The sequence below is a fragment of the Ctenopharyngodon idella genome, chromosome 2 (assembly GCF_019924925.1).
Source record: "Ctenopharyngodon idella isolate HZGC_01 chromosome 2, HZGC01, whole genome shotgun sequence".
Classification (NCBI taxonomy): domain Eukaryota; kingdom Metazoa; phylum Chordata; class Actinopteri; order Cypriniformes; family Xenocyprididae; genus Ctenopharyngodon; species Ctenopharyngodon idella.
In genome coordinates this window covers 6,372,740-6,397,545 of record NC_067221.1, presented here as the reverse complement: position 1 = coordinate 6,397,545, position 24,806 = coordinate 6,372,740, and the positions used below count along the sequence as shown (strand labels likewise).

The following is a 24,806-nucleotide window of genomic DNA, read 5'->3' as shown; positions in this document are numbered from 1 at the left end:
ATGTTTGAGGGAGGGGGGAAAACAATAGTTTTGCTTTAATTGCTTTTATTATGAAAATCAATTTGCAGATTTATTAGAGAATATTTGCAGGTATATATCTATACATATATATTAGTACATGTACGCAGTATTTTCCTTCATTTGGGATGCGTGAGCACAGCATACCATGTCTTAGGAAGACTATTGCTAAAGGACATATCATACATAGTAGTCGCTAATAGCTATAATTTAAAAGAACTTTTGTAAAATATTGTACAAAACAAATGCAAAGGATTTAAGTTGAAAAGTCAATCAAATGCAAAGGATTTAAGTTGAAAAGTCACTTCACAGTTGTGTTGCTCGCCCTCATGCTGGCTAACATCAAGTGGGACCATGCGTATCTGAATTATGAAATGGAGGTCATCATTTACATACGTTTCACAGTACATTCCATTACCCTTAGGCATTTAAAGTGCTCACTATGTGTAAACCAGATTTAGGATACCAGGTGAAAAATTCATGAATGAGATTTACGGAAAGTCCCCTGCGATTCCAGCCAAACACATAAACAGTGAATGAAGAGGTTTAAACAGAATTGTGTCCATGGCTCATCCGATGAGACTCAGCGATGTTTTCTTTTTACATAGTGTTAGATTCTTCTTTACATACAATTTACAAGTATTTACAATAAAAAGTGCATGATGTGGCTCACAAAATGATTTTATACATAGAACTGGTGGGCTTTGGCATTGCGGAGGCAAGTCAATGTTGTCAAGCCAACCAAAAGGATCGCAGGTAGCTGACACTCAGACTTCCCGCACATGGAAAAAGCAAGAAGCTCTGCAGTTTTCTTCTCGTGCAGCTTGATGGTATCAGCAGTGTGACTCATGCACCAGCTGAGTGGGCTTTATAGAGATTGGACACGTAGATTCAGTTATAGTGGAACTGAATACAGTCTGAACTTCTAACACAAGATGGATGAGGCGTTGTCCCCAATTTAGAAAAATCAGCAAAACTCTGCAAAGAGGGGATGAAGAGGGATTTCTTTTTTTAATCATGATATGACTGTATAAACCATGCAGAGCAGAACTACTGTCACCAGGAGGGAGGTGGTAAATTATAGCACCATTTTTAGGAGATGAATGTGCTGGTGGGGCATCCAGGGAACTAATATTAAAACTTTAATCATATACATCAGTCAGAGGAAACAAACTGTCTTAATATTAACGGATAGTAAACCGGAAACTATAAATGAAGGATGTTTTCAGTTCTATTGCAACAATGCAGGTCACATCAAGTGCAACATGTTCCTGGATCAACATCTTTGTTGATCCTCGAACCAATCAACCAATCAGGTTTGAGGGACAAGTTTACAGTTTATGTGAAGATTAGGCTTAGAAGCAAGGTTAGGTGCTTGTACATCAGTGTTATTCCCTCTGATTTTAGGGATAAGTTAAGGGTAGGGTTAGGTTTAGGGGTAGGGATAGGGATAGGGTTAGGACTACATTTTTGGACATGAATGTTGCTCTAGGTTCAACAAAATATGTGACCAGTGCTGGAAAAATGAGTTGCAATGAGCCTCTTGTTATTTTCACATTCCCTATTAAAAAAACCTTCAAAATGATGTATGATGTGTTGGAATCAGTCAAAAAATGAATGAGCTACACCTCTAAATCGATAAAGTCAGCAAAGTCAATTTTGAGAAAAATCGAGTTAAAGTTTTCAGAAGGTTGCAAAACAAAATCACCTAGCAACCACACCTTAAAATCCCTGTTAATAACACCAAATTTGGCACAAACCAAGTCAAAACCAATTATCTATAGGAAAAATAGCCTATATATTCAACTTTTTCCCCCATCGTACCACAATTGTTTGATTAACATTAATGAAACAGACAGCATATATATATTAAGAGCTACTGTACCGCACGGATCTAATATAATGTTACACATCAGAAGTTTTCCCCCACAGTTAGCCAGACATAACAGATAATGTTTGCGTGAATACTCGCCACAGATATTTTGAAATACTGTGTATATTGGGATCACGCGCTGTCTGAGGCGTCTTTGTGCGCGCGCTTCAGATGTGTCAGTCAGCGCGAGGAAGATTGTTTTGTTTACATCTGCATGAGTTTGAAAATCACAATTCATTGGTTCAGACTCATGCCATCGAGAATTCGCTGTGAATGTTCACGAAGTTGGAATGCTGCGCTTTAAAACTATACCAAACTTATGCTGAGGGAAGCGCCAGTCATCGAGAAGCGAGCAGAAAAAAAGAGATGGTCCTCACTGCAGAACACGAGATCCAGGGGCGGGATCCAACTCCTCCCACTTTACATATCCCACTAAACCTACCCATCTCTGCCCCCTTGATCTAAACCTACCCATCTCCACCCCCTGGATCTAGATCCAACTCCTCCCACTTTACATATCCCTAAACCTACCCGTCTCCACCCCCTGGATCTAGATCCAACTCCTCCCATATTACATATCTCTAAACCTACCCGTCTCCACCCCCTGGATCTAGATCCAACTCCTCCCACTTTACATATCCCTAAACCTACCCATCTCCGCCCCCTGGATCTAGAACTAACTCCTCCCACATTACATATCCCTTAACCTACCTGTCTCCATGCGTTCCCCTGGATCTAGATCCAACTCCTCCCACTTTACATATCCTTAAACCTACCCGTCTCCACCCCCGGATCTAAACCTACCCATCTCCACGCCCCCTGGATCTGGATCCAACTCCTCCCACATTACATATCCCTTAACCTACCTGTCTCCACGCCCCCTGGATCTAGATCCAACTATTCCCACTTTACATATCCCTTAACCAACCCGTCTCCGCCCCCTGGATCTTGTGTGTTCTGCAGTGAGGGGCTACTGGAAAAAAATTGCATTTCATGGACAAAGGAAAGGTATCTCCTCTCAGAAAACGACAAATAAAGATACTTTTAGATGTTTAATTGCTATTTGGAGCATTAAGATATCTCTAGACGAGGGCCTAATGAATCATTTTTGTGAAAACCTCAAACTGACATTTTCACTTGTTTTGCCTGTAGCTCATAATTAGCTCGTACATGCGCATACTCATTTTGCCAGCATGGGTCACATATGTTGATCCTGAAACAACATTATTATCCGAAAATCTAATCTTAACCCTACCCATAAGTTATCCCTAAAACCAGAGGAAAATGATAGCCTAGGTAAATAATACTGATGTAGAAGCAACTAACCCTGGTTGTAATCATAAACTGTTGCTCAAATCTGATTGGTTGATTGGAATGTTGTTCCAGGATCAGCAAAGATGTTCATCCAGGAACATGTTGCACTTGATGAAATCAGGTTCTGAGATGTAGATATGTTTAACATTTGAATTTAGGTAGGTGCATATAATGTTTCATATATTGTATATACTTATTTTTAGTAAGTTACTTTTTCATACAGGTCTGTTATTATAATAATATGTCTCATCCAAAAAGCTTAATTTACAGTACAGTTCAAACAAAATAAACCTTAAAAACCTCTACTCACTTCTGGTGAACCCTGTTCAAAAACTAGCTTCTTACATAGCATAACATGGATAAAATAATGTCGTCTGCCTTTATACTTAGAGCTGTAATGCACAACCTGAAAACATATTAAAGGGGCTCTTTCGTGCATCATTTGTACAAGGCAATCGGCTGGTTAAATAAAAATAAAAAGCTATACACAATCAAGGCCCTTTTTGAAACCAGAGGTTTCTTTGTCAAAGGCTGATTTGCAGTGTGATTGCGTTCTCTTACCAAAACTGAAACAGGCTGGCGGTATTCCTAAGGGTCATGAAGGACACGAAAAATGATTTTTTTTCGAGTTAAAAACTCCTGTAATGTCTGATACTGTGATGCAAATAAAATGGGTCATTCTGGAAAAACAGTTGAGCAACAGTTAAAAAGTTTTATGATAAAGAAACATTTTCTCTCACAAACTCTCCATATTATATCTACTCTTCAATTTTCACATTAGTCTCTGATAAATAGGGTGAGAAGACTTGCTTGTGTTAGTAAAGCCTCAATTTAGTTTTGCTGCCAAAACGCATCTCCTGAAAATGCATTAATTTCATGATCGACTTTAAGAGAGCTACAGTTGTTATTGTCTCAATTATACTTGAAAATATGAGCAGTTCATCTTGAGAAATATAGAAAAAGAAGATGGAGATTCTGGCTCACTTCAAATTAATAGGGAAGCCAGAAGTGTCTCAATTTTGAGCAGCTGAATGCCTGAGATGATGATGATGATGAAGAGTGCTTGCTGCTTTACATAAGCATGAGTGCATCTGCATGAACAATGAAGTGTCTATATGCTTTCAGATTTTACAACTGCCTTGATGTCACTGAAGGTAATAATTTTATAAAGCATTAAACATTTTTCTGGTGTTTAACATTTTAAAGTGATTGTCTTAAATATTGATTGGCGTTATTTAAGATATAAGGACATGCAAAAGTATATCAAAACGTTACGAGGATAACTAATAAAAGTGGATTCTACACAACCCGAAACAAAGGATTAAAGCGAGGCGTGACTATTATTGTTATATAATGACATTATTTCCTCAATCTGACAAGAACTTTTGAAGAAAAATAAGTTTGTAATTTTAGTTATATGGAAAGTGTTATGTCTGGATAACATCTCATCACCCATATAAAGCCTATATCTGCTTTAGCACTGCAGCTTTAACCATTCAATAAAAACATTTGCATTATGAACTCAAAAAAGGGCTGTTTAGCAACCGATTGCTGTCTGAATATTCCTCAGATGTGAGAGATGGTAGTGATGCTCTGTAATAGAAACAGACAAGGCAATAATACGAATGGGCCAGTGCTTGTTAAGGCCGAAGACTGATGGTGAAGGATGAAATCTATGAAGAAAATCGGAAATAAGCATGAAATGTCAAATAACACCATCTCCATTCATTTTTTTCTCCTCGTTCAGTTACTTTCCTTTGACATTTTATTAATCTATCTCTCCGCTATGTTACGGTTCTGCCTCTACATGATGCTGCATTTCCCCTTCAGCTTGTCAGCCCTGCTTTGCTTCCCAGAACGCTTGCCGTCGATGTTCAAACTCATGTTCCTCTTCTTCTCCAAGTTGAGGAGCTCCTGGAACAGCTCAGTGACATTGTGGTTGGTCTTAGCCGAGGTCTCCATGAACGCACACTTCCAGGTCTTGGACTGTGCCTCTCCATCCTCGGTCTTGACTTCCCGTTGAGTCTCATCGCTCTTGTTCCCCACGAGCATGATGGGGATGTTCTCTATGTTGCCTTTGATGGCGAGAATCTGCTGGTATATGGGCTTTAATTCTTCCAGGGACTGCTTACTGGTGATGGAGTAGACCAGGATGAAGGCGTGACCCTTGGAGATGGACAGACGCTGCATGGCAGGAAACTGGTGGCTGCCAGTTGTGTCTGTGATCTGCAGGGTGCAGACGCTCTTGTCACAGCTGATCACCTGGCGATACGTGTCCTCCACCGTCGGGATGTAGGTGTCCCGGAAAGTGCCTTTGACAAAACGGAGCACCAGTGAGCTCTTCCCCACACCCCCTGCTCCAAACACCACCACACGGTAGTCGTTGCTCTGCTCGGGCATCTTGAGCCTTCACTTGAGCCGCTCGCTTTTTAGACCTAATAGAGAGAAAAGAAACATTTAAATGATTGTGTATTGTATAGCCTGGGTTTTCAAACTTTTTGATGCCAAGGACCACCAAATATGATCCTTTTCCTAAAAACAAAACCAGCTATATATTTACATGTACCCATTTACAGTAGTCAACATTTGAAGTGGATCAAAACCTTTCATCAAAGTTGTCCCTAAAACCTTCTTCTTAGGACAACTTTTTTGATCCACTTCAAATGTTGACTACGATATTTTAAGATAAATAATTTGATTCATATTAATACAAAATGTATAATATAAATATATTAAGTGTAAATACAAAAATGGTACTGTTGTTATGTATTCCCTGGTTTTGTGTTTCTTGTGTTTTTGGTAAAGACTAAAGGGATACAGCTACGGTCACTGGACATGCGCACATCAATATTGCGTCATTTAATATTTATTTATTTAATTTAATAACTGTATTTGCAGTATTGTAAGGGTAGGTTTAGGGCTGGGGGTAGGTGTAGATGTTAATAAAACACAATTTGATAAGTAGCTAATTTAATTTACTGTTATTTATCCTGAGATTTTGCATCACTTCCGGCCGTAGCTGTATCCCTTCTAGACACAACCGTGGTCTTTCAGTTTGCATTCTGCCCTGGTTCTGTTCCTGTTTCCTGTCCTTTGTGCCATTTTTGTAGTCCTTTGTAGTTTTCTTGTTTGATTAGTTCCCTGATTGTCACCAGGTGTTTGTGTATATTGTGTGTTCCAGTATTCGTTGTCTGGTCTTTTCCTTTAGTGAATGTTATGTTGTTGGTATTCTGCCATGTTTCTTACTGACACGACCCCAGCTCGCAATTATATGTGTTAAAAAATGAATTAACCATTTTTAATTAATATCTTAAGTAAATATGTTGATTTTTGCAATAAATTTTGTGTTTTTTTTTTTTTTTCCACAAATCCTTTTTTTGCAAATCCTATAGCACCCTTTTGTGGACCCAGCCACTTAAATCATGTTGTAAAACACTGAGGCTGCATCCAAAATCACTTACTTCCCTACTAGGTGAAAAACAGTATGTGACAAAAGAAGTATGTCCAAATTCACAGTACTCATAAAAGAATAGGCAAAAAGTACCTGGATGACCTACTACTTCTGGCGAGATCCTAAAGTGTGCATACGATGGACACTTTACTATCCCATGAGTCCATGAGAGGATTTGTGAATGGCAGTGTTGGGACGCAACTGATGCTGGTAGGTTACGTGATAATGACAACATGGTGAATGTAGTATGTCCAAATCTCCTGCAGAGTTTAGCTCCAACTTGCCTCCTTACACCTGCCTATAAGTTTCTAGTATGCCTAACTAGACCTTGATTAGCTGGTTTAGGTGTGTTTAATTGGGGTTGGAGCTAAACTCTGCAGGACATTGGACCTCCAGGACCGAGTTTGGAGTCCCCTGATTTAGAACATACTTTTTAAGCTGTCGTTAAGTAATTACTTATTCAAAATAAGTACCTACTCAAGAGAGAATGTGATTTTGGACACAGCCTAAAGGATGTTGTTATAGTGCGTTCAAGTCCTCCTGGGAAGTTCATATTTATGACGTCAGGTGCGTAGGGTAGAGTGGGGGAAAACGCCCCCCTGGGGTAAAACGCCCCCCACCTGTTTTTCCCAAAATAACTACTAGAGGGAATCAAGATACATTTTCACTGTTGCTATGCACTACGTTTGACAACGGGGATAAACAAATCTCCTTGGAGAAGCTGACACCAGCGACGTATTTGAAGAGAAGAGGATTACATAGTAAGCGCTATAATTTTCAGATATTACTAAACAAGTGTTTCAGAGAATATTGTTCTGCAGGATATCACAGTGATGTATGATAGACTAATAGTGAAGTCTGTAGTTTGAGAGGATATGTTATTTATAAGGAATATAATTATATTTTAAAAATTAAACATTTTTTTAAAAAGTCATAGCTTGTGGGGTAAAACGCCCCCTACGCTGAGGGGTAAAATGCCCCCCAGAGGGCATAGTTACTATAATAACATATTTCTGTCTATCAAATCCTTTGTTTTACACTTAATGCAGTATAACTAGGTGGTAAAATCAAAATATTTGAACAAAATAAAAAAAAATTACTTCAAGTGAGCATTAGCACAGTTAGCTCACTGATGGAAGGTGGTTAGGTGACCCAATGATAAAACATAGTGGCTTTTAATGCATTTATTGAATATATTTCACTACATAAATATACAAATTTATAAGTTTAATATTTATTTAGGGTTTTCTGTTTGTCTTGGTGATAGTGGTGAACAAATTCATCAATTATCAACCCCATAAAGGCCTAGTGTAGAAATCTCAACCTCATATATATATTTTTTCTCTCCATATAGATGCGGACATATAAAAGAAATGTTGATACATGTTGATACATTACTTGCCTTTTACTTTTAGAGATTAAAAACTAGTCTGTTCATTTTGCTGTTGATCTATGAAGCAAACTGGTTGGTAAGAAAGGGGGCATTTTACCCCACCTTGGGGGGCGTTTTACCCCACCGCTGGGGCAAAACGCCCCCTTTGTACAAAAATATTTTCAGTCAAAATACTAATTAATTATGAAGGCTGAGCAATTTTAATATTTGGTGAATAACTCCTGCCATAGTCACTCAAAACCGGGATGGCAATTCTAGTCACATTTATGTTTTGTTTCACTGTAATGTCACATTTTCCTTAAGGGGGGCGTTTTCCCCCACTCTACCCTACTCTCTTTAGTGCCTGTTTACAATTCCTACAAAATCATGTTATGATAAATGGTGTTTCAACTACGTTGACCATTTATTAGCAAAGTCCCTTTAAGACAAGTCATTTCACTCGGCGGCCATCTTTGAAACGCCTTTCTGGTATTCAAGTGCAGCTCCTATCTCTTTGAATGGGCAAATTCTCCAAAGCTGTTTGCCAAGCTTTCGATTAAATTTCATATTTGAAATCACCAGTGAAATCTGACAACAACTGTCTCATACATTTTGTTTCTAAACGCTCGAATCATGACAAAAAACGGTATTTTCCAGGCTGGATCAAGCTAATGCGCATGCGCAATCCTATCATTTCGGAGGCGCGCGTCTGATTGTTTCTATAGGAACCGGAGTTTCTAACGGCCGCTGCACTGACGCGATGACTTTACCAATCGGCGATTGGCTCTTATTTAGAAGGCGGGACTTATTCCGCCATATTGCGCGTTGCACTTTCTCCCATTCATAATAATACGAGTGACGCGTCTTGTGTTATTCTATAGTCTTTGGTATTAGTTAGCTTATGTATTAGCATAGCATACATATACAGATTAGCCTGATAGCTTAGTTTATACATGCATTTGCACTTACCCTACATGTACTCACAATCATCTTTAATGTAGTTATGTGTTAAATTAAGTGTTAAATGTCCAAATATTTCAGTTATAAATAAATTAATGATGTTCAATTATTCACTTATATAGGCTATTATTACTATTATTTATTTATTAATAGTGAAGTGTAAGAAATTACTTTAAATGTTTTTTTAATGCACTAATTTGTTTTCTTACGCATTATATAGTAAGCTATGTGTATTTTAAATTAATATAATTCGTATATACTTAGAATAATCATTAACTGACAGTTTGTGGAGACCTGATTTCTAGGGAGGACCCGATTTGTCATGACACCGACATGACTTGAACGCACCAGATGATTTTAGGAAGGCTATTGACCAATCAGAGGCCAGGACCGGAAGGACAAGCAATAAAAGCTAAATTCTTCATAAATCACCAGCACATTTTGTTGTGTGTTGTTTCTATTTCTGACAATGAGTAACCACACCCACTATGAAACCTCTCCTAAACACTGTACATCATACTGTACATCACATTTATTCTGAGTGGCTGTAATCGTACCACGTCACACAGCGTGTTCAGTGTATACAGAAAAATTGCTAGTGACTGGAAACACGTCACACATATTCAGCACACACTGTAAATCCTATTTAAATCTGTCATGCTTTAAACATTTAACATGATCATAATTTATTCACTGGGTATTTATCTTTACTAATTCTAAGTTACAGGTATGACACACAAGCGCATTTAGAGATGTTTTGCTTCTAGACAGGACTGTGGCTTTTCTGAAGCAAGAGACATGAGCCTTGTCATCCATCATACTATTATGAAATCACAATGCAACTCATCATTATGTATCTGCTTTGCCCTTAGACACTCTCTTGCTTTTACTGCAGTTTATAACAGTGCATTATTTATTGCCTTAGAGCCAAAACAATCATTCTAAACAGTTTTCTGCTCCTGAGCACACTAGCATTCAGATGGTAGCACTATGTATCTGTCTGAGTGTAAAACGGGTTTTAGATTTTTTTAAATGAGCTTTTATATGTGCAATTTAATGTTCTCATGAATAATTTACCCAAGACACAGACCATATCCATCAGTTTTAAAGAACCACAAACATAGAACACACATTGAATCTTGTAAAGATTATGCAGAAGCAAGCAAGAACACAATTTCCAGGCTTTAAGTTTACACCGATTTTATCCTCGGTAATCAATACCTCAATTTCACACTAGCAGGTGAGGGATACTGAGACAACTTCAATGAAACTACCACAGTGTTACCACAGATTTCTGCTGAACTTCCATCAAAAAGTACAGATTAACCTGGAATCAGACATACTATTCATATGAAACCAGTATGTGGAAGACACGACTTGAATCTTGAGCTGATTATGGAGGGATTCTTATCCAATTATAGTTTTTAACAATTGCTTTGGCACTAATGTCAGAACCTTGATGTAATTTTTCAAAACCCTAGACACAAAACTCACAACTGGTGATCAAAATGCACTTTTTTCAATTGCTTGAATACAATATACATAAACCAACTGAACTATGACCTGTTCAAAATGACACAGCAACATCATTTCAAAATGCAATACTTTTCAAAATCAAATTCATTATGAAGATCTAACTATCAAATGATCAGAATAATACTGTTGCGTTACTATTAATAGCATAGTTTAATAAAAATGATTCACTGTGTCTGTAGTATTCTCTAGTCCTTTTACAGTGATGTACATGTAGTACCACAATAAAACTTGCATATTTCATACTATAATATTTAATGATTGTACAAACAATTACACAGTGAAACTATTGGTATCTTGTGAATGGGTGATCTAAATTAACGTATGGTATTTTACAGTTTTTATTATTGCTAGGACCCCCAGATCATTTATTATCCCATGTTGTAAATGCCTATTTTTGAGTGGAAGGAAAAACACGCTGATTTCGTGCATGTGCCTTTAAATGCAAATGAGCTGCTGCTCCCCACCCCCTTTCAAGAAGAGGGCGGAAGCCTACAGCTTACTAACAAAACATCTGTTTGGATTTGATTGTCACCTCTATCACAGTCACTCTCACATGACATTGCAGTTCTTCATCATCATGAAGGTTTATTATCTGCATGCGTTTTAAAGCCATATCAGTCTAAACTTCTGATGTATGGTTTTCTGAGCGCGCACATCCGAAACACGTGCACAGACTATTAAACGAATATACAAACAAATTATACGAACTGCTTAAACTGTCAAATAAACAAAAGTTTATGTCAAAAACACACAAAGTTCACATAAACACAGTCGGTTATGTCTGTGAACGTAAACAGCAAGTAAAGAAATCGCATGTGTATATTAGTGAAAGTGAAAGCAGTGTAATATTCAATACCTACTGCTATACATGGAAAAACAAAATCACTCACTGATCTTGATTGAATTACTTAGTAGATTTAATATGAATGAATTTCTTATTTGAATGCTGCTGTTAAATGCTCTGGCGAGGAGATAAACGTGTACAGCTCATTGAGGGCGGGGTCTATGCTAATAGGGCAGATTGCATAAGCAATTGCGGGCGGGGCTTAAGCATTTGTGATGTCACAAAAGCTGCAAACAGCTTGTTCTGAAACACTGCTTATGATTTATGGGGATTAAAAAAATAGGAGTGGGTGGAATTTTACCGTTATAGGGTGGTTGTGTATACACACACTGCTGACACACATTTATGTTCAAACACCATGTAAAAGTGAATTTTGCATTATAGGTCCCCTTTAAATTCAAAACCATAATACATAATACAAAACAGAATAAGGGGCTGTTTACACAGAATGCGTTTTTCCATTTTGCTTTTGCTACTTTTCCATTGTTTTTCAATGTAAACAAGCACTAGATGGACGTCTTTAACCATTGCACTTGCATCTGACAGCGTTCTGAAATTGTGGTGCTCAAGTTAAAAGAAATTCAACGTTTACAGTTTTTCTTACTTTTGCTAGGACCCATTTCTCAATACTTAGATTTCAAAACTGCAGTCTGTGTGGGCTAAATTGTGGATCATTTATGGCACGAAGTGCATTCAGTGACGACATCTTTCAAGTTACATGAATTCGAAAAGAGAAAAGAGAATATGCGTACATCCAAAAACTTTAGGCAGGTGCTCGATCAGATAAAGCACTTCACTAAAAACAAACAAGAATCAGCAAACTGCCACTGCTGCTCCCAAAGATCAATTTATTAATAAACAACTTCTTCGTCAGGCAAACAACAAGCACATAAAGATACAATTTATATCAGTATGATCCATCAATTACCCAATCATCCAAAAAAGGATAAGCTTTTTTTCGACACAACCACAACCAAAACTCTATATACCTACAGGCCAATTTGCATATTTACATACTCTTTTCAAAACGATTTAACTTAAGTTTAAAACCTAGCATAATATAAAAATGAATAAGACAGCAATTGGCTACATTTCTACAATACCATATTGAAATATATTCTGAATCTAAAAATGAAGTACTATCAAAACATTAAAATGTAGCTGAACACCTACACAGGTGTTAGTCTTTCAATTTAATTACCATCTATACAAAAGGGGAAAACTTAGGAATAATTTTGTACTGTAAAACAAACATGGATCATGTCACACATACTGCAATGAATTCTAAACAGTTTAGAGAGTTAGATTGTGTAATGCTGCCTGTTGTTAGTGTTTTTTAGGTTTATAAGTGACAAAGCATGTTTGTTGGGTGACAACCTTTGCTAGTGTTATGGAAAAATTGCTTGATTTTAGACATGTTTTTTTTAGACATGTTGAAGTGTTTTTTTAGCTTTAGTGCATTTTGAGAGTGAAATTAACTGCTGTGCCAATTTGAAAGCTAGAGTTAGTTGAAAAAGTGACCTATAAGTATTAGGTCTGACAGTCCTTCAGACTGACGGCAGAGGGTCTGGACTCTATCGCAGCTTTCATTGGCCAAAGACCGCCCAAGAGGATGTTTGACTGACATGTAACGCAACCAGTCACAGTTCGTTTTTTTCCGCATTATGTTTAGGGGCATGAAAATGTAAAGTCGATGTCCCTACAATAACAGACCGGTGTGCATCTAATTAGGGATGCCGATGCCTATACATTTATTAATTTCTTTTCTTTCCTTTTTTTTTTGGTGATGTGGCAGTTTTCCAAGCACAACACTTAGACTAATGAATGTAGGACAGCTTCTTTATGTGCTTGTCACAAACTTAAAGCACAAATTTCACAGTGTCCAATAACCTTCAAAGGGCATAGACCAAAGTCATAATAATAATAAAAAAAAAGTCTGTTTTAACCTACCTTTAAAAAAGTGCTAAACAAATATTACAGAACAAATGTTTATAACATAACACTGCGAACCAATGTATACATATATATATATATATATATATATATATATACATTCATTTAACATCTTTTGTTGTTTTATTAACATTAATGACAGACAAATATTTAATTAGGCTACTGTCATTTTAAGACCGAATCCATGGATGTAATATAGGCTACTGACACATATCCTGTTTTCACCCACCTGTTTACATCCATTTAAGCCATAACCGACTGTATTTACGTGAAATACTCCACACGATGGACATTTTGACAACTATGTGTGCATTTGACCATTCAGGGAGAACTGATCGCGCGCTGTCTGAGAGAACTGGGATCGTGCGCAAGAAATAGAGAGAGCGCGCTTCTGGTCTGTGTCATTCAGCGCGATTTGCATGCAGTTTGCAATGTGTGGGTTGTCATCATTAATTTTGAAGTATTTCCACACCTCTGAAGTTGACATTGTTTCTGGTGCTGCCGCCGGTGTCTCTGTGCGCGGAAAATTCTGTCAGTTACGTCACGTGAGGTATCGGTCTTTGGTATCGGGGGTATTTTTACGAGTACAAGTATGACATTGGTATCGGCCCGATACTGATACTGGTATCGGTGCATCCCTACATCTAATAAATTATTCATTCAAGAACGTTGTGCAAGTTTACTGCAACAATGGAGCCCCGAACTTCACATACTTTTGAAAATCCAGCGTTTCGTTGATCCTGCTAAGCGCTCATTGTCACAGTTTTAAACATGACGTCTTTTTTTTTCCATGAGGGGGTTTGGCGTCACGCATTTGTTTCCAGGCGGACGCGACACATGCATCTCCCGGACATCCTGTAGAATTCAACCAACCAGATGACGACTTCAAAAATCCTGAAGTGTTTCCAGATAAGTGTGCCATATGCATCTGGCCCGTGGCCATGATGTCTGAGGCTGAGACTACCTAAGTATTGAGAAATCTGTCTGAGCGATTGTATTGCATTTCATGATAAATGAGTTATTTAAACCAATCATTCTGCAAGTGCAAGATTTCTTTAAAGATATGAATGCACAATGCAATCTTTTGAACATTGGACGGCCTACTTGTGATGATCATTTTGAGTTTTGTGTCTAGAGTTTTGAAAAATTTTATCTAGATTCTGAAATTTGTCCAAAGTGAATTTAAAAAACTGTATGATGTGAATGTGGCAATGTCTCTCACAGCCGGCTGCCCTCACAATATTCTTCATATTTTCATCCAGCATTATAGCACCAGGCTGCTTGCACTCAGGGTTTAAAGAGCAGCGACATGCTTGGCAGGGTGCAGCAATCCCGACAGCAGTCAAGCTCTCATCTGAGAGAAGCCCTAGTGCCTCTCCTGCTCTCTCTAACACCCTGCGTGCTGTCAAATCAATGAGCAGAGGACACTGAGCCTTTGATCAATGCTGGTGTCTGCGGATTTCAGGCCTCTGACAGCCTGGTGCCCCCCTCTCGCCCCTCTTAAGGTGTCACGCTTGTTTCTGCGCTGTGATTGATGTCAATCTCCCTCGGAGTGCTGTGTTATCTATTCTATGAGTCCCTCGCAGAAGGACCGGAGAGCCGCTGAGGTTATTAATGCTGTTACAGCGTCTCGCTATTCCAGCCAAACTCTATTATAGATTAAGTTTGGCACGAGGAGAGATTATAATGCATGTGCTTCATTCAAGGTATCCCGAGCACTCTCACAGGAATGTGCTGATGTTGCCAGATTTAGGAATGACCTTGCTTTTACCGAAGTGAATGTGGAATATATCACTCAGACATCAGGATTCGAAAGGTAATGTTTGCTGAATAGCACACGGGCATCGTGCCACATACTCTTAAACAATCACAGTAAATGGAAGTGTGGGCTCAGTATGCTGGCGGTTCTGTCTGCAAACCACACACAACAGTGCCGTGCATGTAGAAAACGGAGTCGGAATAGTATATAGACACAGTATATATACCCCTTTTTTTATTGTGAGTGAATCATTGGTGCATGTTTTTCCAAAGAGGTTTGGTTGCTTAGCATGGCCATGACACCAGCATCTTTTTTAATTTGTGGCATTAAACAAAAATTAAAATACATTTTATTTACTTATTTATTTATTTCTGCAAAGCATATTTAAAATCATGTACTTCCACTTCTAAATACATCACATTATGGAAGTAAAATGACCTGAGAATGCCTGAATTTGAAGTAAATTTTAATGTAAAGAAGTAGAAATTAATCTAAGTGAAATTTCAGTTTTTGAAATAGAAATCTTACATTACTTTTGTAATTACAATCTTAACAATCAACCATTGAATTTTTCCCAGTAAACAACTCAGAGAATGTTAGGAATGTTTTGAAAAATTTGCCAAAATAATATGGATAGACAGACAGATGATGGTAGATAGATGGTGTGGCAAGCAGGACGAGGCTGAGAGCGATGGGAACAAGTGAGTCTCACAGAAGGAGAGCTGGATGAATAAAAGGAAGAGCGATGACAGTGCAAGACGAGAGAGGACCAGGCTGTCACGTGGTTTTGGGTTTTAGGTCGTGTTTATATTTTCATGTCTTTTATTTTGTAATTTTATTCATGCAGTTTGTGTCATGCTTCCCTTTCTCCTTATGTGCTCCCTTAGTCAATGTGTCATGTGCTGATTGGTAGTTTATGGTCATGTGTTTCTGAGTTCTGTTTGTCATTGGTTCCCTTGTTCCTTATGTCACTTGTTCATTGGTTGTCTTAGGGTGCGTTCACACTTGTCATGTTTGGCTCGATTAAAACGAACCCTGGTGCGATTGCTCTGTTAGTGCGGTTCAAAGTATCCCTATGCCTTTAGGTTCGGTATCTTTTGGTTCGGTAATAAAATTGACAATCTGAACGCTAATCGGACCAGGACTAAATGGGGTTTTTTCTTCATTGGTCCGGACCAAATGAACCGAACTACAAGTGTGAACGCACCCTTAGTAATGTGTTCCCCTCAGTCTCAGTCGTCCGTGAGGGGCTGCCGCTTTACGTTCGTTTTGTTATTTGTTTATTTTATAATTAAAGTTACTTTGAACATTCGCAGTTCCCGCCTCCTTCTTCCCTTACAATGAAACTGTGTTAAATTGGTGTCGAAACCTGGGATGAAGGAGAGACACACTGTCATAGAGCCCTCGCTGCTGAGAGCGATCATGGTGCTGAGCGGTGACCGCCAGTGGCTGCCGCGGAGGTGGTGCTGGAGCCATGGAAGACCCAGTGGGACGGAGAGCTCGCTGCCTGGGTCGAGGAGGGGTGGCTGCCATCCGAGAGGGAGCGGAGGAGTCGCTCCTGTTTGCTGAGGAGCGACTCCATGATGGGGAGGAGCAGGGAACGGAGGACTCGCTGCAGGCTGCCCTCAAATAGTGGAGCCATCACCAGGAGGCGGAGAAGGATCAAGCCTTCCACCAAGGAGTGTCCAGTACCATCGCATGGAACTGCGATGAGAGCCTCTCGGTTGGTTGAAGACCGAGTGGCAGTGTGTCCGGGAACCAGACCAAAAATTTTCTTTTCCGCTCTCCCCGGCCTGCGAGGGGCGATGGGGGTATGTTGCAGGCAGGACGGGGCTGAGAGCTGTAAGAGCGGGGCGAGGCCGGTGGCGCGAGTGTTAATGAGTGTCACCTGCGCGCTGCTTCAGCCTCAAGTTACTCACGGAGGAGCTTCAGAAGGATAAATAGAGGGGCAACAACAGTGAAGGATGAGAGAGGACCAGACCTGGACTTCATGTTGTGTTTTGTTTATGTTTGTGCGGCAGTCATCCGTGAGGGTCTGCCGCTTTACTTCAGTTTTGTGTTTGTTTGTTTTATGATTATTAAAGTACGTTAAATGTTTGCCAGTTTCCGCCTCCTTCTTCCCTTATCAACATACCTCATGACAGACAGACAGATAGATAGATAGGATTGTTTTTGAACTGTGTAAACAGCCCTTCAGTGTGAATCACTGCATTGGATTCCACAGGATGCCCATCAAGCCGAGTCCATTAGCCAGACTCTAATCTGAGTGAGAAGCTTTGCAGCATAATATACTGTCTAAAGAGCTGCTTTCTCTATCAGTCAAACCAGGCTTTCACTCTGCTACAAATGGCTTTTTCCATTGTTATATCTGCATAGATACCAATATTCTATTGAAGAAAAAAGGAATTTTTGGTTCAGAATTGACTCTCATTCTGTGGGAATCAGATATGCCTCGCTTTACTGCATACTAAAGATACTTACGGGAGATGGAGAGGCATAAGCATGCACACATTAGTGCTCACATGTGCACTGGGCTGAGAAGAGAACTGCGGCTGTGTGCACACATATGTCTGAGTCAACTCTCTCCGGTCTGCTCTGGGAAATCAAACTTGGGTAAAAGTGTTTGTTACCGCACGCATATAGACTGAAAGAGAAAGGGAGAGTGGGATAAGGAAGAGGGAGGGATGAGGAAAAAATAGCCTAGGTTCCATGAAATGCATGATTTAGTATTATGTGATTAGATATTTTTTTGTAACTGTGATCAAAACTGAAATTTCTAAACAATGACTAAGTCAATCAAGGAGGAAAAACAGATCAATGAGTTAAAAAAAGAAGAATGTGAATACATTTTTAATTTCACCCCGGGTGTTTCTTTAGGTTATTGTTCAGGTATAATATTCAGATGCATTGCAACAATGAAGAAATGCATCTTAGAGAACTGAAGACAAAGAATGTAAAGTGATAATTCACCCAAAAATTAATTCATCCTCTTATTGTTTCTTTCAGAATATCTACATTTGTGTTCGACAAACTCATACAGGATCTATCCCTTTAAAATCTTTCATCCAAATGCCTAACACTCTACACAGTTATTATTGTTCTAGAAGTCATTGATGGGTATTTATGCCACAATATTTATGTTTGTGTATTATACAGTATTTAGCAGCTAAAAATTCGGACTCTTAGGGGAAGCAGGGCTACAGCCTAAAAATACCCCATATGCCATCTGCCATCTCTCTGCACCAAATGTTGCTGGATTAGCCCAGACTCATTCATTGAGCTGCGCAGGGGCTTGAGAAAATACTGTTTTGATCTAAAACAGTGTTGTAAATAAATACTGGCCAGACTAAATCTAACACTCGCCTCCACAGCAATCAGTTGGGCCTAATCAGATTCTGTTAAACAAACTATCAATGCAAAACATTTCCAAAAATGTCTGCATCATTGATGCATCAAAGAGCATATTTTTAAGACATGCTGCTGTAGATTCCGAAATCTTTAAGGGATAGTGCACCTAAAATTAAAAATAATGTCATTGTTTTAAAAAAAAAAAAAGAAAAGAAAAATGTATCAATTGTTTTTGTTCATTTAATGAAAGTCAATGGAGTTTAAAACAATGGACAAAAGAAAAATTAAAATTAATACAGTTTGCAATGACATGAGTACTAAATTAAATGGCAGAAATTTAATTTTTTGGGTGAACTATCCCTTTAAATACATCCTTACAATAATACTAAAGGACATTAATGCAAAAAAAACAGTGCTGCACAAGACAGCAAAAAAGTAATCATTAAAATCATTTAAGTCAAATGCATGTTAACAATAAGCCTGACACCATAATGTGACACTCTAACCTCATGAACTCAGAACAAATGACTGCTTCAGCTGACTGGCTAATCACTGTGTAACATTTTACCTTACCATGAGAGTTCTGCAGTTTTACTGTGTCCCTGCCAGCATTGCAAGAAACATCTCTCTTGCTCTTGTCGATCAGTCCGTCAAACAGATTGCTCCTCTGTGGACTGGGCTTAGAGGCTAATCATTGCGCTTTACCTTGTCTGTCCTGCTGGATGTGCTTCCCGTGACCCAATTCAAAGGATTTAAAATTGCCAGCATGCATCCATGCCACAAAACAGCTGAGGGACAGAGTGCATGAAGGTCTGATATATTGGATATTTAAATGGATAAAGATCACTGTAAACTATAAGTTGTGTTTTTGAGAGGCTTTGTGTTTTATCTCATGCCAAACAACTAGCATCTTAAAACCTTAATACTGAGACTTACATTTAAACATAAGCTCAACTATTACAAGACCTTAGGGTGTGGAGCTAAATCAGATGTATGGATTGTCCTCCACAAATAAACTTTATTGATTTACTAGCTGCCTGAGATCTTGAACATGGATTTGTCCTAAGGCTTGTCCAGGTGCTTCTTCTCCATTAGCTGCTATACCTCAAATTAATTTTTAATTGGCATTGCATCTCTCCAGGCAGGAATTTTCTCGGCTTAACTGGTGGGGTTAAGTGGGCGGTAAACTGTATGGGTTTAGATACTTAATCAGTTAATCTCAAATGAGCATGCTTATTAAATTCATCATGAGCATTTCGTAATTTTCAGGGATAATTGCATGTGAAACAGACACATGGCTTGATCTCTCCCCTTTGAGCTACATCTGTCTTCCAGGTAAACTTTTAATATATTTAAAGAAAAAAAAAGTTAACACAGATTTGGGCTGCGTTTAACTCCACTTTTAGACATACACTCGCAAACTTCTCTAAGCACTTCCCCTCGGGGGAATCCCCGCCACCAAGTGCGTTCAGCTTCGTCATGTGGGCGAGGGATGTTTATTTGGACAGACCCTCGACCCCTTTATTTTGACTGAGGGATATGTACACTTCAGGCAGATCCATAGACCACAATGCAACATGATTTTGTCTTTACAGCAGATTGCGCTTAATTTACCCCCACCCCACACAACTTTAGTGTAACAAACTGGAGTTATTTTGACATTAAACTGCTTTTAAAGGGGACCTATTATGCTCCTTTTCACAAGATGTAATATAAGTCTCTGGTGTCCCCAGAATGTGAAGTTTCAGCTCAAAATACCCCACAGATCTTTTATTATAGCATCAAATTTGCCCCTATTTGGGTGTGAGCAAAAACACACCATTTTTGTGTGTTTTTAAATGCAAATGAGCTGCTGCTCCTGGCCCGCTTTCCAGAAGAGAACAGCTCACGCTTCGGTTGCTCAAAAACAACAAAGCTGGAGAATCTCACGCAGCCAAAATGAGGATTGTCAGTAACAGTGTTCAACCTTACATTGTTCAAACCGGAGTCAGACACTGATGGAGAGACTCAGGAAGAAGTTACAACTTTTAGAAAGCAAGCGAACATTTCTGAACGGTTTGTGGATAAATGTATAGTTGTTGGGGAGTTAAGTTGATTTATTCAACTCATCGACTAGCATGTGCCGTCATGTTAATGTTTTGTGCAAATCCAGCGTTGAACTGACCCTCGTTTGTGAAGCAGTCCAGCGTAAAATGATTTGCGCAAATATATAACACTTTACCATTCTTCAGCACATTTCCTTCATAAATGAATTTCATTCCGTGTCCTCAGTGGCTCAGATGCCGGGAGTCTACGGAGACCCTTATGTTCATCCAATAACATTGTACATCTCCAGCTGCTACAGCGAGGAAACAGAAATGGCGGACTGCTGCGGCTTACTCAGGGCGGGATCTATGCTAATAAGGCAGATTGTCACCAGTCATGGGCGGGGCTTCACCCTACTCTTACGTAAGAGTTTCGAGAGACTGTTTATGATTTATGGGGATTATAGAAAAAGGAGTGGGTGGATTTTTACCATTTTAGGCTGGTTGTTTACACACACTGTGGACACACATCTGTGTTCAAACACCTTAGAAAGTTAATTTTGCATAATAGGTCCCCTTTAATTCTTGTCAATTCAGCATACATACAGCCCTAAAGAATGGTGTGTAAAACAAATTCATAAGGAGAAAAAAAACTATAAATAATAAATCAGCTCCATTGCGGATTTCAAGTGAACAAGGGTTTAGGGTGTTCCATTTAACAACATTGCAACGGTTCCACTAGTAGTGGGCACTCGTGCAACGTGAGCAATGACGTACATCCAAGTGAACAAGATGGAGGGAAGTTACTGAGGGACGGGCATAAAAAATTGACTTAAACGCAGCCTTAGACAGCTCTAAATCAGACGTTTCATCACAATATGATTTGACATCAATTCTCTTAGCCAGCAATACGATATTTGCAGATACCTCCAAAAAAAAAAAAAAACCATGCCATGATACTATTACGATTTGATTAGATTCAGGGACCTGTGATTGATATATCGATATCTGTCACTAGATTCCTGAGAGAGAAGAACAGGCCTAATCTAAAGAACCCACCATGATAACACCTGACCCCCTCAATACAGCAATACTCTCTTAAAGGTGCACTCAGTAAGGCTGTGTCCAAAACCACCCCCTGCAGTCTTATATAGTGCAGTATTTGAGAGGACAGCCATTGTCGAGTGCACTCATTTAATCCCAAAATGCACCTCAGTAACGAGTGTATCGTTACGTACACTCATAAGCTAGATGCTAAAGAATACCCAAGCACTGTGAGCATTGTGCCAAATGAAATCCTGCTTTTCGCAGCACTGCAGTGTCCAAATTCACACACTCATTTTCATTCACTCATTCAGTGGACTATTTTAATGGAGTGTGCAGGAAATCATGAATTAGGGTATAGGGGGCGTATTCATAAAGCCTAAGCTATTATTTACCTCTTATTCGTCCCAAAAGTGCCAGCAGTTTTGGACTTCAGCTGTAACAATATTGAACATTAGGGGGGAGGAGCATAAAGAAACAGAACAGTGATGGAAATTCTAGGTCTAATTCGAGTTGGGAAATAATAATTTGAACTATTTGCAAATAATATTTGCGTTAATTTGCATTAAAATGTGCACACATGTAGGCTACTTTTTTGTATGCCTAATATGATGAAAACATAAGAAGTTTCTTGTCTCGTCACACTCAGCTAGGAATTGCATGCTCAGGTTCTACTCGCCCCACTGTGTGCAGGCCTTGAACCCGGATCTCTGGCGTGGGAGGTGGGCACACTAACAAGGAGGCTAAAGACTGCAGCCTCTAACATGCTTCTTGAGATCAGGGGAGTGAGGTATAACCTGCAGAGCTCTTACTAGCTGGCCTCCGTTGCACTCACCCCCCTAAACCTCACTCCCATCCGGGTCACGGCACCAATGTAACCCCTCAGGTCCTACTCGCTCCGCTCTGTGCGGGCCTTGAACCCTGGTCTCTGGCGCGCTAACAAAGAGGCTAAAGACTGCAGCCTCTAGCATCAGTCGCTAGTGCGCCTCTTTAGATCAGGGGAGTGAGGTTTTACCTGCACAGCTCCTACTAGCTGGCCTCCGTTACACTCACCCCCCTAAACCTCACTCACATCCGGGTCACGGCACCAATGTAACCCCTCAGGTCCTACTCGCTCCGCTCTGTGCGGGCCTCGAACCCTGGTCTCTGGCGCGCTAACAAAGAGGCTAAAGACCGTAGCCTCTAGCGTCAGACACTAGTGCGCCTCTTGAGATCAGGGGAGACAGTTGACATGTATCAAATGTTTCGTTATTTACATCTTACCTTACTCTCAACGTTAAACTGACACTTCGCACTGGAATTCACGCTCTGCTTCTGTGAACAGTACACCCCGCTTACTTTGATTTGATTAGCCATCTCAATCATTTTGACATTGACGAGCACTGTTGGACCGCTAAGGCAGACCAGACTAAAAATTAACTTTTAAACCTTTTTGTCATCCTAACAACATACAGAACGCTGTGTAATGGAGTGCAGCAGAGCAGTGCAAGAATTTCAAATATTGAGGGGGACAATTTGGGCATTTCTAATTATCATCTACTGGCATGGATGCATGAAGTTTCGTATGCTTTGCACCTTTTGTTTTGTTCTTTTTTTCTTCACAATTTTGTCTACACAAATCCATTCTCTGACTATGATCTTAAAGTAATGCAAGCCTTTAATCTATTTCTTTTTAGTAATTTTGTCAACTGCATGACTGGGCATGTGATGTCAACATGGCGACATCCACAAGGGGTGACCCCCTCTGTGTGGAATATAGCTTTTTTTCCTGAAATCAGATATGGCTGAAGTCATCTCATGTGATCGTAGACATCATTTTAATAACATTTCTCAAATGTACAGCTAATTTAAGTATGTGCAAAACTTTTTAATTAGCAAAAAATTACTGAGTGCACCTTTAAATGCAATTAAACCAAGGGCCAGATGAGGTGAGGATGCCTCAAAAGGCTTTAAACATTACTACTTCTGTTACTTATAAAAGCATAGGCTACTAAACTGTTTCGACTTTTCTCATTCAGCACGTTCAAGCATCCTATTATTGTCTCTGGTGCAATACTAAAAACGATCTGCGAATTAGTCTCAATATAAATTGCTGCATTAGATTCCATTATGAGCGCAGCCTGCATCATCTTCCGCAACAAGACTGCCATAAGGGTCATGCATTGGCTCTATACGATGATATATTATTATACTAATGCATCCAATACGACGTCAGCAGCGCGCGGGTCCTCTTTCTCAATGTTCACGTTGCACAACCAAATCTTTAGCCCGTTTTGTCACCAAATTCTCCATATCTAATTCCATAAAAGGGCCTTTTTAATGATGCAGAGTGCCATGAATTTATACAGCCTATGTTTCCCACTAAATGGATGACTGATCCCGTGCATGTGCTGGTTTACTGTTTGTCGCACACACACACGTACATTTATCAAATATTGTAAATGTAGGCTATATGCTGCTATATGCACAAGCTCAAGCGCGTGTAGCTAAATGGAGATCTCCACGGTACAGTAAGCATGTATCTTATACCATCACGGGGCAGGTTGTTGGACACAGGAGTAAACTATGAGTTCAGCATCACCATATCATACGCAACCCTTTTCATTCATAAAGAAGAGACTCTCCATGTCACTGGTGGTGCAGCGATTCACATGCCTTCTTTGACGGCTATATGTAGGCAAAACGCGTTTTATTCAGAAACATGTTTCCTTCTCAACATTTTCCAGTTTCATTAATACTATTTGTTGTCAATGCAATCATGACAGTTATGGTCAATGCCGCTAACACATGATGTCCACACTAAACAGAAAATGCTGCAAGTAGGCTATTCAGCAGTCAAAGTCCAACTGAAATCTGTGCACTGCTTGTCCGGGTTGCATATGCTGTGCAATAAAGGGAAAAAAAGACACAATATGCCAAAGGCGCTAAATAAATGAATTGATTTCATACGTCGGCGCGCGATTCGACTCACCTACCTGAACTTAACGTATCCCGCGTGACTGATCTTTGACTGACAGCACAGATGAATGGCAGGCTGCGCTAATAAGGTACTAAAGCATTTTAGACTAATAATGAAGACGTGATAGAGTCCAATCTCAACGGCAGTCCTCTCTCTCCCTCTCTCTGTATCGCACTCACTCATACACACACACACACACACACACACACACCCTCCTCCTCAGAATCACCGCTGGCTTCAGATAGAAGGTGGGAGATTTTTAACATATACAGGAGCTGGACAAATTACAGAAGCTCCTAACAAATAAATTTTACCAAATCCACAAATAACAAATAGCTACAAAATTTACAA

General features: G+C 39.4%; 1 protein-coding gene across 5 annotated transcripts; it reads right to left on the bottom strand.

Moving 5' to 3' along the window:
* Nucleotides 1-28: 28 nt before the first annotated feature.
* Nucleotides 29-24,667, bottom strand: diras1b (DIRAS family, GTP-binding RAS-like 1b). 5 transcript variants are annotated; one of them, XR_007927243.1, is made up of 3 exons: nt 24,472-24,663; nt 2,419-5,640; nt 29-2,358 (listed from the first exon to the last, which is right to left on the bottom strand). XR_007927243.1 is itself a non-coding variant. In XM_051878085.1 (2 exons), the coding sequence occupies exon 2, from the start codon at nt 5,603-5,605 to the stop codon at nt 5,009-5,011; it is 597 nt and encodes a 198-aa protein (XP_051734045.1). In that variant the 5' UTR covers nt 5,606-5,640; nt 24,468-24,667; the 3' UTR covers nt 29-5,008. The 5 variants fall into 5 exon arrangements, 2 of the variants coding, with proteins under 2 accessions (XP_051734045.1, XP_051734023.1); XR_007927244.1 differs by having other exon boundaries at nt 29-2,418; nt 2,479-5,640; XR_007927245.1 differs by having other exon boundaries at nt 29-2,602; nt 2,758-5,640.
* Between the last annotated feature and the right edge of the window lie 139 nt (nt 24,668-24,806).

Bases quoted from the DNA above. Each gene is read 5' to 3' on its own strand.
- diras1b (XM_051878085.1), bottom strand. From the start codon at position 5,605: ATGCCCGAGCAGAGCAACGACTACCGTGTGGTGGTGTTTGGAGCAGGG.